Raw genomic sequence first — 15,454 nt, forward strand, 5'->3', positions numbered from 1 at the left:
GACCAACCATCTGTTTTACCCATTTTGCAGATAAGGTGGACTCGCTGACACGGGGGGATTGTGAGTCTGATGAGGAGCAGCCCAGAGGGAGGGAGGTTTGTTCACCACCTTCCCAGCCCCAGAGAATAGCCCTCTTCTCTGGAATGGACCCATCTGCCCTCAAGGTACATGCTCTCAGCGCCCCTATTTTACAACCTGAAACACTGGGTGCTTCCCAAATGCCACCCTTTTCCCTGTGTAGGGCCAACAGGGCTCTGGTATAAAAAGTAGTGCATTATATAGGGCAGGGGTATTCAAATCCTACATTGGAGGTCTGAAGTACTGCTGGTTTTCTGTTCTACCTGATAATTAATTGCACCTACCTGGTGTCCCATGTCTAAATCGGTCCCTGATTAGAAGGGAAGCATAAAAAAGCAGTGGAATTGGCTTGGAGGTCATGATTAGAATTTGAGGAATATAGGGAATAGGGTGCAATTTGGGACGCACCCTAAGGCTGAAATTCAATCAAACCTGCACTGCTGATCATCTGCACTGCATGTGGAAAAACAACTAATTTCCTGCACCATAGAAAGTGCATTTTGGATGATAAACAAAACAAGTGTGATTGTTTACAAGTTATTTCTTACAGCAGGAATCAGGACAACATTCATTTAGAAATATTTTTTACAGTGCAGGACCAATATGATTTTGCTTAGTAAGGGTTTTCCTGTACTATCAAAAATGTCTATAATATGACTTGTTCATATCTTAAATGTATCACTGGCTCTCCTAGGCCCAACTGAAGAAGCGAAGAGGTGGAGGAGGTGGTGGAGCCGGTGGAGGTGAAGGAGTAGACACAGACCGTCAGACGGACAGACTTGCCCCGTCCCCCTCTCAGCTCTCCCGCTCTCCCAGACGTTCCTCCTTCCTCCCCGGGGCATCACGAGTGCTGCCCCCTGTAGGGAACAAAGGTGGAGGGTAAGTTTACTCCCAACATGCTGCTCTTATGTTACTAGCATAAAACCACACAAGTATTTTGACTATTTTTTAAAATGTTATTCAACATGAAGCAACAAAATGTGAATGAGAAAAAAAGAACAATATGATATAACAACAAGCAATGCAGATTTCATAGTTACCTGGCTACATTAGTTAGCTATTAGCTACAATAGTTAGCTGCAAGGCAAACCGTTTGATCTTTGTTTGTGTGACCCTCAGGGGGGACACGTCTCCTTCATGGCTGCGAGAACTCAAGTCTAAGAAGCGCTCGAGTCAATACAACAGTGAGGCCTAGCTGAGCAGGGCAGGGTGAGGGGATGGACCCAATTTTACACCTAATATTACAAAACGAAATCCATATCTGATCACATTCCAATTCTATCCACACCTTAAAGTGATAGTTAACTCCAAAGAAAGCCTAACGTTTGTTAAAGTGATGCTCCAGAACTTTTGTATAATTTCAGCCAGTAGTTTTGAAAGTGGTGCTCACTTTGGTGTACTATGTCATCCAGTTGTGTACTGTGTCATCCAGTTGTGTACTACATCATCTATGTTGTATTATATGTTATGTCCTGCTAAAAAAAAACGTTGCAATATGTATGATATGTTACGAATCCAATTCGTAAAATATGTTACGAATTTGTTGTGCTTAAGATCCCAGACAACATCTTTAAGTTTGCAGATTGACGATGTCAGACACAATTTAATTTTGGAGTGAACTATCACATTAACATATGCCCCCTATCTGTGTCATGTAAATGATATTTGATTTCTGTTTACCTCTAGGAGATACCATTGACATGGAGATCATCCAACTGCTACTGCAGTTATTGCTGCTGACAAACACCCCTGTGACAAACACAGCTGTGGGCTGGACTCCAATCATGTGCCTTTTCAGAAACTCACTTTTTTTATGGATGAAGATACTTCCCTGCATTGTGACTATCCTTTTCCACGTTTCTATTTGTCAAAGGAACTATGAGCATGTAGACACTTTATTTGCAACACACACACACACACACAAACAAAGATGATTCAAGGAGTCGACTCAAAATGCCTTTTTCTGTTAATTTGCAACATTTTGACAAGTGCCTCTTATCCCAGGCCACTATATTTTCTAGACTGTTTCTCTCCATCCATCCATACTTGCATTCCACATTCGCTTGACATAATTACCATGTGTGTTTAGGTCATGTACACAAATATCCACAATACCGCGATGTTCACAGACATACTTGAATTGTACATGTTTTGCCACCTAGCCATGAACTCTCCTTCTTTCTCAATTAATCTCTTGTTTTGAACTAACCCGTCTGTTTCTCTGCTCTGTTATGTTATGCACTCACGCGCTGCTCGGATGAGCTGCTCTTGATAAAAGCATCTGCTAGATAAATCGATATTATCACTACTCTATCCAAACAGGAAAAGGGGAGGAGGATGTCTGTCTGGAGGTTTTTGAATAACTTCCTTAAAACCTTTACTGAATGTCTCAAGACTTTTTAAATCAGGGGTTGGAGCAAAATTATTTTCCAATCGTTTCGTTCTTAATAGAACCATAATTGTTTTCGTTCTGTTCCACTGTTCCGACCAACAAAATAAAGTTCTGAACCGGTTCAAACCCCATAAAAGTACCAGTTTATATCATTCCTTTCTGTTTTATTTTTATTTTTTACATTAAGCTCAACATTAAATTACTTCACCAATTGGTGCAGACAGAGCAGCTTGCTATGGAGCTGGCAAGCTATAGTTGTTTACATGAGTGATGAAAGAGTGTAGGGTGAGAGATGCGACTGACATTTTGCTGGTGGGGAGATAACAAGAGAGGGTGGAGGAGGCTTGTTATGCATGTCATCTTGTTATGACATGCATTATCTAAATTAGGCCCACAGAATTATACATAAGGAGTAGCGGCTTCTATGGAGGAACTTTGAATCTCTTTGAACTTCAGGTAGTTGTCTTAATGAGATACGGCCTCTGCAGAAGTCAGGGCATTTATACTTCTTGCGCTTCACAGAGCAGTGCAGAGCTGTTGAGCAAAGCTGTTGTCAAGGAAGTGAGTTTGTGTTTATACAGGGCCTCGCCCCCACCTACCGTCAACCACTCATGTTAATGCGGAGCTATACGGAGCCCTCAGCATTGTTACATAATTTGAGAGGCGCACAGTGATGCGGTACAGAGCTCAATTTGGCCTCTGCATGCCTCCGGAAGCTCTGCATTGCGTCACAACCTCCATACTCTGACCACATCGGATCAAGCATAAATTGTATTTTAGTAGGCTACATGCTTCAGAGGGAGGTAGCCTACACACACACACGCACACACACGCACACACACACACACACACACACACACACTGGCAAATATTTTCACCTGGCAGGCAGACACTGGAAGAAGTTTCTGAGTGACAGAGGGAGGGCTTTGCATAGGCACTTTATTGTGTTTTTTGTGGGACTGGTAAAAAAAAATCCACAATTTGTAAAATAACATTATTAACCGGTTCCCATGCTTTTAAAATAACAGTTCAGTTCACTTTTTTATTTACTCCAAGAAGAGATAGGACACATGGAAATGTATTTAATTAGGCATTAATCATGCAAAAACATGAATTTCTTTATTGTGACACGCCATCAATGAGATTCAAACCTATAATCTCTGTTAGTCCACTGCGCCACCAGGATGGAGCTAGCATTACATGTTTTGTTATGCATACAAAGCTGTTCATTTTTGTTTATTCCAACAGACCCCATTTCAAAGGAAACAAGCACCAATTAGTGGGCGTGGCCAACACACCTGAACACACTTAACAAGATAGAGGCTAAAGAGAGTTTTGTTAAAGCTGAGAACAGAATGTATATGTTTTTAAATAACATTCTTAAAACAATTCTATGAACGTTATCTTGTGGTTTTTATGGAAGGTTTTCTTAACATTCTAGGAACAATTTGAGAACATGGCTTTAAATAGAAACCTTTAGGAAACGTTATGCTGAAGTACTGAAATTCCCACAGAAGAATATTGTTTCTTAACGTTCTCTTAAATATTTGTCAACATTCCCAAATGTCAAACCAGTTGGAGAACGTTCCTAAAACATCACCAAAATTTAAATTAAATGTAACAATATTTGACATTACTGTTAAAGTAATGAAATACCAAGAAAAACATTTTTTTGTCAAGTTCCTTAAATGTGCTATTTTTTCCCCAGCAAGTTGTGGGAAGGTTGTATGCAAAATAACCATAGGACAACCATGCTCTCACCAACCTCTAAGACCCAGCTAGCACATTTGGTTCCATGGAAGTTGTGGGAATGTACGTTTTTGGTTTCCCATTTGTTCTGGGAACGAAGCCATACGTTTCCTTACTGGTCAAGTTTTTTTAACATTCTGAAAACGGAAGTAAAAATGTTGCCTGTTCTGGGAACGTTCATTTTTAGGGTGCAGGGAAGTTCTGAGAACATTTTACTATGGTTCCCTGAAAGTTTTCCTGGGAGGTTTTATTAACGTTCTGAGAACAGAAATTATAGGTTATTTGAAGGTAATTAAATAATGTTCTGAGAATATTCTCTAAATGTTGTGAATGTTTTGAACGAAATGTAAATGTTATTTGGAGGTTTTTGAAAAACTTCCTTAAAACGTTCACTGAATGTTTAAAAAATACTTTTAATAACACTGCTAGCTCAGTTTGGGTTAACTGTCCTGAACTCCAAGCAAAGATACCTAAGCAAAATTAATTTGCTTAGGCATTAATCATGCAAACACATTCCTATTTCATTGTGGCATGGCGCCAGTAAGATTCAAACCTATGATCTTCTGTTCTCTATCCATGCTATTAGTCCACTGCTCCACCAGGATGGCGCTAGCGTGCCATGTTTTTTTAAACTGAAACAAAGCTGTTCATTTTAGTCTATTCAAAACACACCCCATTTCAATGTAAACAAGCACTCATTAAGATCAGGTACGGCCAATTAGTGGGCGCAGCCAACACACCTGAACACACTTAACAAGACGGAGGCTAGAGAGTGTTTTGTTGTTAGAACGTTCTTTGAATGTTACTAATGTTTTCTTGTGGTTTTTATGGAAAGCTTTCTTAATGTTCTGAGAACATGACTTTAAATAGATCCATGAGGAAACATGCAGAAAACGTTATGCTGATGTACTGAAATTCCCACAGAAAAACGTTGTTTCTTAACGTTCTCTGAATGTTTGAACTTTTAGGAAACATTCTGTTAAAGTAATGAAATACCAAAGTTGTGGGAAGGTTGTATGCAAAATAACCATAGGACAACCACGCTCTCACCAAGCTCTAAGAAACATATACAGTAGTTCTCAGAATGTTATGTGCTAGCTGGGATGGTTCTCAGAACATTATGTGCTAGGTGGGACAGATGTAGGATCTTAATTTGACCCAGTTGCTGGAAACTTTCCTGCAATGCAATGTATTATATTTGAAGTTTAAAAAGGCTTCTGAAGTTTGCAATTTCCACTTTGACATTTCAGACTTGATTTTCCCCTACAAAAAATGTATTATAATCCACATAATAATTCACATTTCCTGTTGCTGCAGGATTATTTTTCCTTCTGTAGCAGACTGGCTCAAATTAAGATCCTACATCTGTAGTGATCATTTTACATATTTGCATTCTGGTATGTTTGGGCAAGGGACTATTGTAATTGCATTAACAATAATAAACATTCTCTGATCAGAATCACCTTTATTCGACAAGTACATTTACACATACTCAGAATTTAACTTGGGGATATGGTGCTGCTAGTGATAGACAACATTTAGAGACAGAATACAAACAACAGAGTTTAAATAAAGTTAACATACATTATATACAACTAGGAGTGAGCATAGAGCTACAGTGCATTCGGAAAGTATCCAGACCCCTTGACTTTTTCCACATTTTGTTACGTTTCAGCCTTATTCTAAAATGGATTCAATAGTTTTTTTCCCTCATCAATCCACACACAATACCCCATAATGACATAGCAATTATTGGCTGCTGCAGACAGTCAAATCCTTGCAGGCTTTATGTCTGTTATTCATCACCCCAACCCCCTCTTATACGCTGCTGCTACTCTTTTTATTATCTATGCATAGTCACTTTAACTCTACCCACATGCACATATTACCTCAATTACCTCGACTAACCGGTGCCCCTGCACATTTACTCTGTACCGTTACCCCCTGTATATAGCCTCCCTACTGTTATTTTATTTTACTGCTGCTCTTTAATTATTTTTTATTGATCTATTTTTTACTTAACAATTTTTTTCTTAAAACTACTTGTAAGTAAGCATTTTACTGTAAGGTCTACACCTGTTATATTCGGCGCATGTTGCAAATAACATTTGATTTGAAGAGTAGGTAAACAGTGTCACACATAGATTAGAGAATGAGGTGAATAGAGAGATTGAAGGAGAGAAAAAGGGTAAGAGGTCAGACAAGGAGGAGGAAAGAAACTTAAAGGATTAAGCAAGGGCTGAAAATAAAAGAGAGGGTGATGAAAAATATGAAAAGAGAGAAGTAAAGAAAATGCACTACGTGAGAGTGAACGTGGTAGAAGATGAAGGAGAAAGGAGAAAGAGAGGGAGAGATGGCGGGCAGATGTGAACAGGCGGACAGATGGAAAGCTGGACAGACAGACAGATGGGCAGCTGGGTGTGGCCAGTAGTGCTGAGTGGGGTTGATCTCTCTCAATCCTCTTGGCTCGCTGTCTGTGTGTGCCCACCTTCGGGCCACTGGCAGGGTGGCAGCGTGAGTGTGGTCGGCCCGGGTGGCAGCCCTATTGAGGGGCGGTGTGATGGACACAATGGTGGTAGTAGCAAATATTCAAACGAGAACTTTGAAGGCCGAAGTGGAGAAGGGTTCCATGTGAACAGCAGTTGAACATGGGTCAGTCGTTCCTAAGAGATGGGCGAACGCTGTTCGGAAGGGAGGGGCGATGGCCTCCGTCGCCCCCGGCCAATCGAAAGGGAGTCGGGTTCAGATCCCTGAATCCGGAGTGGCGGAGACGGGCGCCGCGAGGCGTCCAGTGCGGTAACGCGACCGATCCCGGAGAAGCTGGCGGGAGCCCCGGGGAGAGTTCTCTTTTCTTTGTGAAGGGCAGGGCGCCCTGGAATGGGTTCGCCCCGAGAAAGGGGCCCAAGCCCCTGAAAGCGTTGTGGTTCCGGCGGCGTCCGGTGAGCTCTTGCTGGCCCTTGAAAATCCGGGGGAGAGGGTGTAAATCTCGCGCCGGGCTGTACCCATATCCGCAGCAGGTCTCCAAGGTGAACAGCCTCTGGCATGTTAGAACAAGGTAGGTAAGGGAAGTCGGCAAGTCAGATCCGTAACTTCGGGATAAGGATTGGCTCTAAGGGCTGGGTCGGTCGGGCTGGGGTGCGAAGCGTTGCTGATCTAGCCCAGAATCAGTGAAAAAAGCTGTGCCCGACCGGCGCCGTCCCCCCTCTCCCCGCTAGACACGGCCACAAAGGACAGAGGACTGAGACCATGCATTGACTACAGGGGGCTGAACGCAGTCACCACCAAGTACCGGTACCCCCTCCCTCTGGTTCCGTCGGCCGTCGAGCAGCTACGAGGGGCCTACAATTGGACCTTAGGAGTGCCTACAACCTGATCCGAATCCGGGAAGGAGACGAGTGGAAGACGGCATTCAGCACTACCTCAGGCCACTATGAATACTGCGTCATGCCCTATGGCCTCGCCAACACACCTTCTGTGATCCAGTCCTTCGTCAATGACGTGTTCTGGGACATGCTGAGTAGACAGGTGGTGGTGTACATCGACGATATCCTGATCTACTCGGCTACGTTCGAGGAGTACGTCAGGGACATCCGAGCTGTCCTACTCCGCCTCCGGGAACATAGCCTGTTGGTGAAGGGGGAGAAATGTGAATCTCCTTCCTGGGATACCGGATCAGCCCTCAGGGGTGTTCATGGAAGGAGTGAAGATGTACGCCGTCAGGTCATGGCCAGTTCCCACCACCATCAAGGGCCTACAGAGCTTCCTGGGCTTTGCTAATTTCTACCGGCGTTTCATCAGGTCTTTCAGCTCCTTAGCCGCCCCGCTCACCTCTCTCCTTAAGGGTGGGCCTCAGAAGCTGGCCTGGAACCCTGAGGATGACGCTACCTTCAAGAGGCTGAAGGAGAGGTTCACCACAGCGCCCATCCTAAAACATCCAGATCCGTCTTGTCCTTTCATTCTGGAGGTGGACGCATCGGAGGAGGGCATGGGTGCGGTCCTCTCCCAGCGGCACGGTAAGCCAGAGAAAATGTATCCCTGTGCCTTTTTCACTAAAAAGCTTACCCCCGCAGAGAGGAACTATGGAGTTGGAGACAGGGAGCTGTTAGCGGTGGTCCTCGCTCTGGAGGAATGGAGACACTGGCTGGAGGGCACAGTCCATCCATTCCGGATTCTTACTGACCACCGGAATTTGGAGCACATACGGGCAGCGAAACGGATGAACTCTCATCAAGCCAGGTGGGCCCAATTTCTCACTCGCTTCCAATTAATTCTGTCCTACCGACCAGGATCCCAGAATGTTAAGGCCGACGCACTCTCCAGGATGCACCATACCGGAGAAAGGAAGGATCTGGGAGGTCCTATCCTGCCCTCGTCTCTCATCGTTGCACCTGTCGTTTGGGATGTGGACAAAGACATCTGCCTGGTGGCTCAGGAGGACCCAGCGCCTGCCAACGCCCCTCCGGGACGCGTGTATGTACCCACCAGTGTTCGTGACCGTCTGCTGATCTGGGTGCACACTACCCTTACGGCAGGGCACTCTGGTATTACGCGCACCCTGCATTCTCTAGCCCCAAAATATTGGTGGTCCACCTTGGCTTCTGATGTCTCCTGCTATGTCAACTCCTGTTCCGTATGTGCCCAAACAAAGATACCTCGGAACAGCCGGCAGGCAAACTAGTTCCTCTCCCAGTGCCTCAGCGACCATGGTCACACCTGTCCATAGACTTTGTCACCGACCTTCCACTTTCTGATGGCTTCACCACAGTCATGGTGGTCGTAGATCGGTTCTCCAAATCATGCAGTTTTTGGCCTTCAGGTCGCTGAGGTCCTGTTCCAACAGGTCTTCTGGCATTATGGACTTCCGGATGACATCGTCTCGGACTGTGGCCCCCAATTCACCTCCCGAGTGTGGAAGGCTTTCCTGGAGAAGATCGGGGGCCACGGCCAGCCTCACTTCCGGGTATAGGCCTCAGTCGAATGGGCAGGTGGAGCGCATGAACCAGGAGCTGGGGAGGTTTCTTCATTGCCACAGTCAGGACTGGCAGGGTGAGTGGGCGAGGTTTCTACCCTGGGCAGAATATGCCCAGAACTCCCTTGTTCATTCCTCCATGGGGCTCACTCCCTTCCAGTGCGTCCTGGGGTACCAGCCGGCCCTGGCCCCTTGGACACCGACGCACCCGCTGTCGACGAGTGGTTCCACAGGGCCGGACAGGTCTATCTCCAGAGGGCCATTCGTTGGGGGGGTACTGTCATGTCTCCTCCCGTTGCTCCCCTCCGGCGAATCATCTGATTTGCCGGTCTACTGAGCCACCGGTCTGAGCGCACCACCCAAAGCACCCTAATCACTTCCAGCGCACCTGCACCTCATCATCTCATCACCACCCCTATTTAGCCCTGGACTGTTCTGGATGATGTTGTGTGTGATTGTTTAGCTTTGTGTCTTCTATCTTTGTTATTTCTCTTTGTCATTGTTTAAGTAAACCTTGACCTTGTTAATTCCTGCGTCTGCGTCCTGCCTCTTCGTATACTCAGTACTCATCACAATAGCACGCAATAAATGTGAATAAACATTTGTTGGATGCATTTTCTGTATGTTTTGGTTGTGTTTCAGATTATTTGGTGCCCAATAGAAATTAATGGTAAATAATGTATTGTGTCATTTTGGAGTCACTTTTATTGTAAATAAGAATATAATATATTTCTAAACGCTTCTACATTAATGTGAATGCTACCATGATTACGGATAATCCTGAAGTGTTTAGAAACATATTATATTCTTATTTACAATAAAAGTGACTCCAAAATGACACAATACATTATTGGAGTATTCGTGCATGCAAAAACTACAGTATTTGATTGCACTCGAATGCCAAATGTGGCACTGGACAACAGCAGAGGCTTGCTGATCTTATGCATTTATGAATAATGTTGTTAGGTTTTTTGGGGGCTCATGGCTCACTACTGAGGTTACATTTCGGCCTACTAACCCCTGCTCTCATCGGCGTAGTTCAAGTCTGGATCGTCGTTGGCCAGACATAAAGTGACCACGGCACAGTCCACCTCTGAGTTAGCTGTTATAGTCCCTGTTGGAGGGAGGGTGCTGTGCTGCCATTGTGCTAAGTGACTGACTGTGTTTGGGAATGTTTTGGAATGATGAGGGAAAATGTCAGAGCAGCAGGGTGCACCGGAGCAGCTGGAAAGAGCCAAGGAGGGGCAGGAGCCACCTACAAGGTGGGTGTAGGGTGAATTTGCAAGGTGGGTGTTAGGCAGAAGGGGAAGCTAATCCTAGATCTGCAACTTTGGGGAAACTTCACCCCAGAGCTACAAGGTGTCAATGGACTTTAAAAAATATATAGTTATATCCTAGTGTTCCCATTGTCCCACTTTTATGAAGGGTCACTGATACTACGTATTTACAATGACATAAGCAAGTACAGCACAATTACACTGCACTTAACAGTACATTGTTAAATTAGAACTGTGCAACCTGTAGGCCTATGCAGTTTGTGCTAATGTTGAATTTGTTGTTTAGCTTATTTTACACTATGTATTATGGCTTACTTACCACTGACCTGGGCCTCTCCCTGGCTTGCCTTGCAGGTGGTGGTGTTTGAGTTGGAGAATTTCCATGGGAAGAAGTTGGAGCTGTCTGCAGAGTGTAAGGATGTGATTGAGAAGGGATGTGAGAAGGTGGGATCTGTCATTGTGGAATCTGGACCGTAAGTGTCAACGATTTTGATTTCCTACATTTTCCATGATGCCTCATTCTTAGCCACTTCCTGTTTACCTGTCTCTCCACTACTCCCAGCCTCTTATGACACTGACAGCCCTTATTTAATCCAACCTCAGTCTCTAGACAATTAAATTACATTCCTATTCTATACAGTATATACATTTCGATCACATTTACAGTTCTTATCAATTACCTTTCATTTACTATCTCACAACTATCAGTTCATGTACAACCAATTGGTAAAGTGCAATAACGTTTGTGTTCTCAGCTGGGTAGCATTTGAGTGCCAGGCATTTGGCGGGGAGCAGTTTGTCCTGAAGAAGGGAGAGTATCCTCGTTGGAGCACCTGGACCAACTGCCTGCTGTCCTTCAGGCCACTCTGAGTGGTCAGTCCCTGGAATTATAATTACAATCAGAATCAACTTAATTCACAACGTATCATTACATGTTTCCGGAATTTGACCTGGTGAAACGCTGTACAATAAACAGAATATACAGAGAGAATATAGACAAAATAAGACAAGACTGTCAAGCTATATATAGTCTCTCTTGACAGACGGTTTGCTCCTGGCAATGTATCAATGCTCCAGCTAAAATGTCTGTACAAGTAGGGCATCAGTTGGGACAGAGACAGGGGCGGACTTAGTGATTTGGAGGCCCCAGGCAGAGGACATTTTAAGCCCTGCCTATCCACACTTGTGATTTGTTGGGAGAGTTGTCTGTAAAAGAACAAATATATACAGTGGGGAGAACAAGTATTTGATACACTGCCGATTTTGCAGGTTTTCCTACTTACAAAGCATGTAGAGGTCTGTAATTTGTATCATAGGTACACTTCAACTGTGAGAGACGGAATCTAAAAAAATCCAGAAAATCACGTTGTATGATTTTTAAGTAATTAATTTGCATTTTATTGCATGCCATAAGTATTTGATACATCAGAAAAGCAGAACTTAATATTTGGTACAGAAACCTTTGTTTGCAATTACAGAGATCATGAGTTTCCTGTAGGTCTTGACCAGGTTTGCACACACTGCAGCAGGGATTTTGGCCCACTCCTCCATACAGACCTTCTCCAGATCCTTCAGGTTTCGGGGCTGTCGCTAGGCAATACGGACTTTCAGCTCCCTCCAAAGATTTTCTATTGGGTTCAGGTCTGGAGACTGGCTAGGCCACTCCAGGACCTTGAGATGCTTCTTACAGAGCCACTCCTTAGTTGCCCTGGCTGTGTGTTTCGGGTCGTTGTCATGCTGGAAGACCCAGCGACGACCCATCTTCAATGCTCTTACTGAGGGAAGGACGTTGTTGGCCAAGATCTCGCGATACATGGCCCCATCCATCCTCCCCTCAATACAGTGCAGTCGTCCTGTCCCCATTGCAGAAAAGCATCCCCAAAGAATGATTTTTACACCTCCATGCTTCATGGTTGGGATGGTGTTCTTGGGGTTGTACTCATCCTTCTTCTTCCTCCAAACACGGCTAGTGGAGTTTAGACCAAAAGGCTCTATTTATGTCTCATCAGACCACATGACCTTCTCCCATTCCTCCTCTGGATCATCCAGATGGTCATTGGCAAACTTCAGACAGGCCTGGACATGCGCTGGCTTGAGCAGGGGGACCTTGCGTGCGCTGCAGGATTTTAATCCATGACGGCGTAGTGTGTTACTAATGGTTTTCTTTGAGACTGTGGTCCCAGCTCTCTTCAGGTCATTGACCAGGTCCTGCCGTGTAGGTCTGGGCTGATCCCTCACCTTCCTCATGATCATTGATGCCCCACGAGGTGAGATCTTGCATGGAGCCCAAGACCAAGGGTGATTGACCATCATCTTGAACTTCTTCCATTTTCTAATAATTGCGCCAACAGTTGTTGCCTTCTCACCAAGCTGCTTGCCTATTGTCCTGTAGCCCATCCCAGCCTTGTGCAGGTTTACAACTTTATCCCTGATGTCCTTACACAACTCTCTGGTCTTGGCCATTGTGTAGAGGTTGGAGTCTGTTTGATTGAGTGTGTGGACAGCTGTCTTTTATACAGGTAACGAGTTCAAACAGGTGCAGTTAATACAGGTAATGAGTGGAGAACAGGAGGGCTTCTTAAAGAAAAACTAACAGGTCTGTGAGAGCCGGAATTCTTACTGGTTGGTAGGTGATGAAATACTTATGTCATGCAATAAAATGCAAATTAATTACTTAAAAATCATACAATGTGATTTTCTGGATTTTTGTTTTAGATTTCGTCTCTTACAGTTGAAGTGTACCTATGATAAAAATGACAGACCTCTACATACTTTGTAAGTAGGAAAACCTGCAAAATCGGCAGTGTATCAAATACTTCTCCCCACTGTATTTTGAAATGTCAGAGAAAAGCCAACATCCTCCCCAGACCTTGTGCCGTTGCCTATAGGCTTACATTGCTTCAAGGTCGGCAATATCTGAGACTAGTCAAGCTAAAGGGTAAATAGACCAAAAAGTTATTCTGTCTATAAATAGCCAGGTTATTTATAGTTAAGTAGGGTTGCCAACTCTCCCAGTTTGGACTGAAGTCTCCCAGAACTGGCCTTTACCTACTGCCGGATTGTAATGTTGAAGGACTTTTATAATCTCCCATAATAAGCTTGCAAGTTTGGTCCAATCTACAGTAGCTCCCGTCCTTCAAAGTAAACACCAACTAAATAGCATTGTGGAAAACAAAGCGTAACCACAACCCGTTCTGACTTGTTCCTCCCCAGGACAGTGCAGATCACAAACTCCACCTGTTCGACAAACCAGGCTACGCTGGGAGGAAGATGGAGATTGTGGACGATGACGTACCCAACCTGTGCATCCATGGCTTCCGGACCGTGTGGCCAGTGTAAAGGCTCTGAATGGAACGTAAGTTCATAGTTCAACACCTCTACAAATCATTGAGATCATAAATGTGATTATGACTGTATGTTCCTCTTCCCCTATCCTCCCTAGGTGGGTGGGCTACATATTCCCAGGCTACAGGGGCCGCCAGTATGTATTTGAGCTCGGAGACTACAAGCACTGGAACGACTGGGGAGCCACGGCGCCTTAGATCCAGTCCGTCCGACGAGTGCACGACATGCAGTGGCACAAAAGGGGCTGCTTCACCGTTCCCGCCCCACCCCCTGCCCCCACTCCTGCCCCCAACCCCACACCCCCTGCCCCCCCTGCCACCAGCTTAAAGACAGCGGCTATGGCCCCAGGCCCCCTAAGAAGCCAACCCCGGGCCCCCCAACCATCCAGTGCTCCACTGAGCCTCTCCTCCTCGTCACAGAGGGCCACCAAGAAATGACGAGCTTTGGGAAAAAAAGTGAAGTGACCATCACTGACTTACCTATGTGTCTGGAGTGTAAATAATAAAGGCTTTGACCCTGAATTGGTTTGATCAAACTGGATGAGAGTGTGTTGTTTTTGTCTAACAGGCCCTCTTACTGAGCTGCTCTGAAAACTTCTCTGAGGTTGTTAGAATAATATTATTTAGTGTGCCAACACCGTACAATAGCAAAAATATTATTTTTTACAATATGCTGTATCCCCATTATTAGAATGGATGTAGGGTAAAACACTGACCAGCAGATGGTAATATGGAACCAGAAGACATCAATCTACATGGGAAGTTGAGACAGGTGTCTAGGAGAGGTCAAAGACTAATTAAAACAATAATATTTATCACCATTACAAAAATTATACACTTTCACCCAACAAACTTCTGGTAGATTACGAGACGTTCCATTGGGAGGAGGGGTTAGGGCAGGGATGGGCAACTATAGTCAGAGAGGAAGAGGAAGAGAGACCAAACTCGGCGGAAAATCTGTCTCCATCCAGCGATTTTTCGTTGTTTCGCCCGCCAAGCAAGGAATTTTTGTATGGAGGTCAATGAGAGTGTCGAATTTGGTCATCAAAAAAATGAATGGCTTAGTTTCTACTTGAGGTTTATTTGATCTAATATAAGTTTTGTAATGCTTAAGTTGTTAAGAATGTACTGATATAAGTAGGACACGTGACATCCCGGCAACTTTGAGAATAAAATATTTATATCGGAGTTGTCTCGAGATGGCTATACATATTCATGGAATGAGGCTGGTAGCCTAGCATCTCTCTCCATTGAATACAGGCGGTTGACGTCAACAACCCTCATTGAATATTCAAAAAAGGATTACAATAATGAGATGTATCCACCAATCCAAAGAAAGGATAGGCGGGAGCTAGACAGCCAGCTGTGCCGCTTTGTGGACAACAACTCCCATTGTTAGGGCAGAGAGACATGTATCTTGTCAGTATATCCATAATCTTTGCTAGAGTCCTTGGGCCCAGAGTGGTGTCACACTTTCCCCCCATTCCCAGCAAACACAGCTGATTAAACTAATTGCATTCTAAACTGAAGATCATGATTAGTTGATTATTGGAGTCATCTGTGTTAGCTGGGGCTGGGGAAAAAGTGTGACACCAAACAGGCCCCAGAGGCAGGGTTGTTTCTAGGATTTGAAGACATTGGGAGC

The 15,454-nt window shown here is 44.6% G+C and overlaps 1 protein-coding gene and 1 pseudogene across 1 annotated transcript in view; both read left to right on the plus strand.

Annotated features, from left to right (window-relative positions):
- LOC121577776 (uncharacterized protein KIAA1671) overlaps positions 1–2,617 on the plus strand; it is a 37,591-nt gene extending 34,974 nt beyond the window's left edge. The window contains exons 5-8 of the mRNA XM_041891656.2: positions 31–164; positions 773–957; positions 1,198–1,287; positions 1,765–2,617. Of these exons, the coding sequence (XP_041747590.1) occupies positions 31–164; positions 773–957; positions 1,198–1,273 (395 nt within the window). The 3' untranslated portion in view covers positions 1,274–1,287; positions 1,765–2,617. The remainder of the gene's footprint in view (positions 1–30; positions 165–772; positions 958–1,197; positions 1,288–1,764) is intronic.
- A 7,645-nt stretch (positions 2,618–10,262) lies between these two features.
- On the plus strand, positions 10,263–14,247 carry LOC123483184 (annotated as a pseudogene).
- The last annotated feature ends 1,207 nt before the right edge of the window (positions 14,248–15,454 follow it).

The sequence above is a fragment of the Coregonus clupeaformis genome, unplaced genomic scaffold, assembly GCF_020615455.1.
Source record: "Coregonus clupeaformis isolate EN_2021a unplaced genomic scaffold, ASM2061545v1 scaf0043, whole genome shotgun sequence".
NCBI lineage: Eukaryota > Metazoa > Chordata > Actinopteri > Salmoniformes > Salmonidae > Coregonus > Coregonus clupeaformis.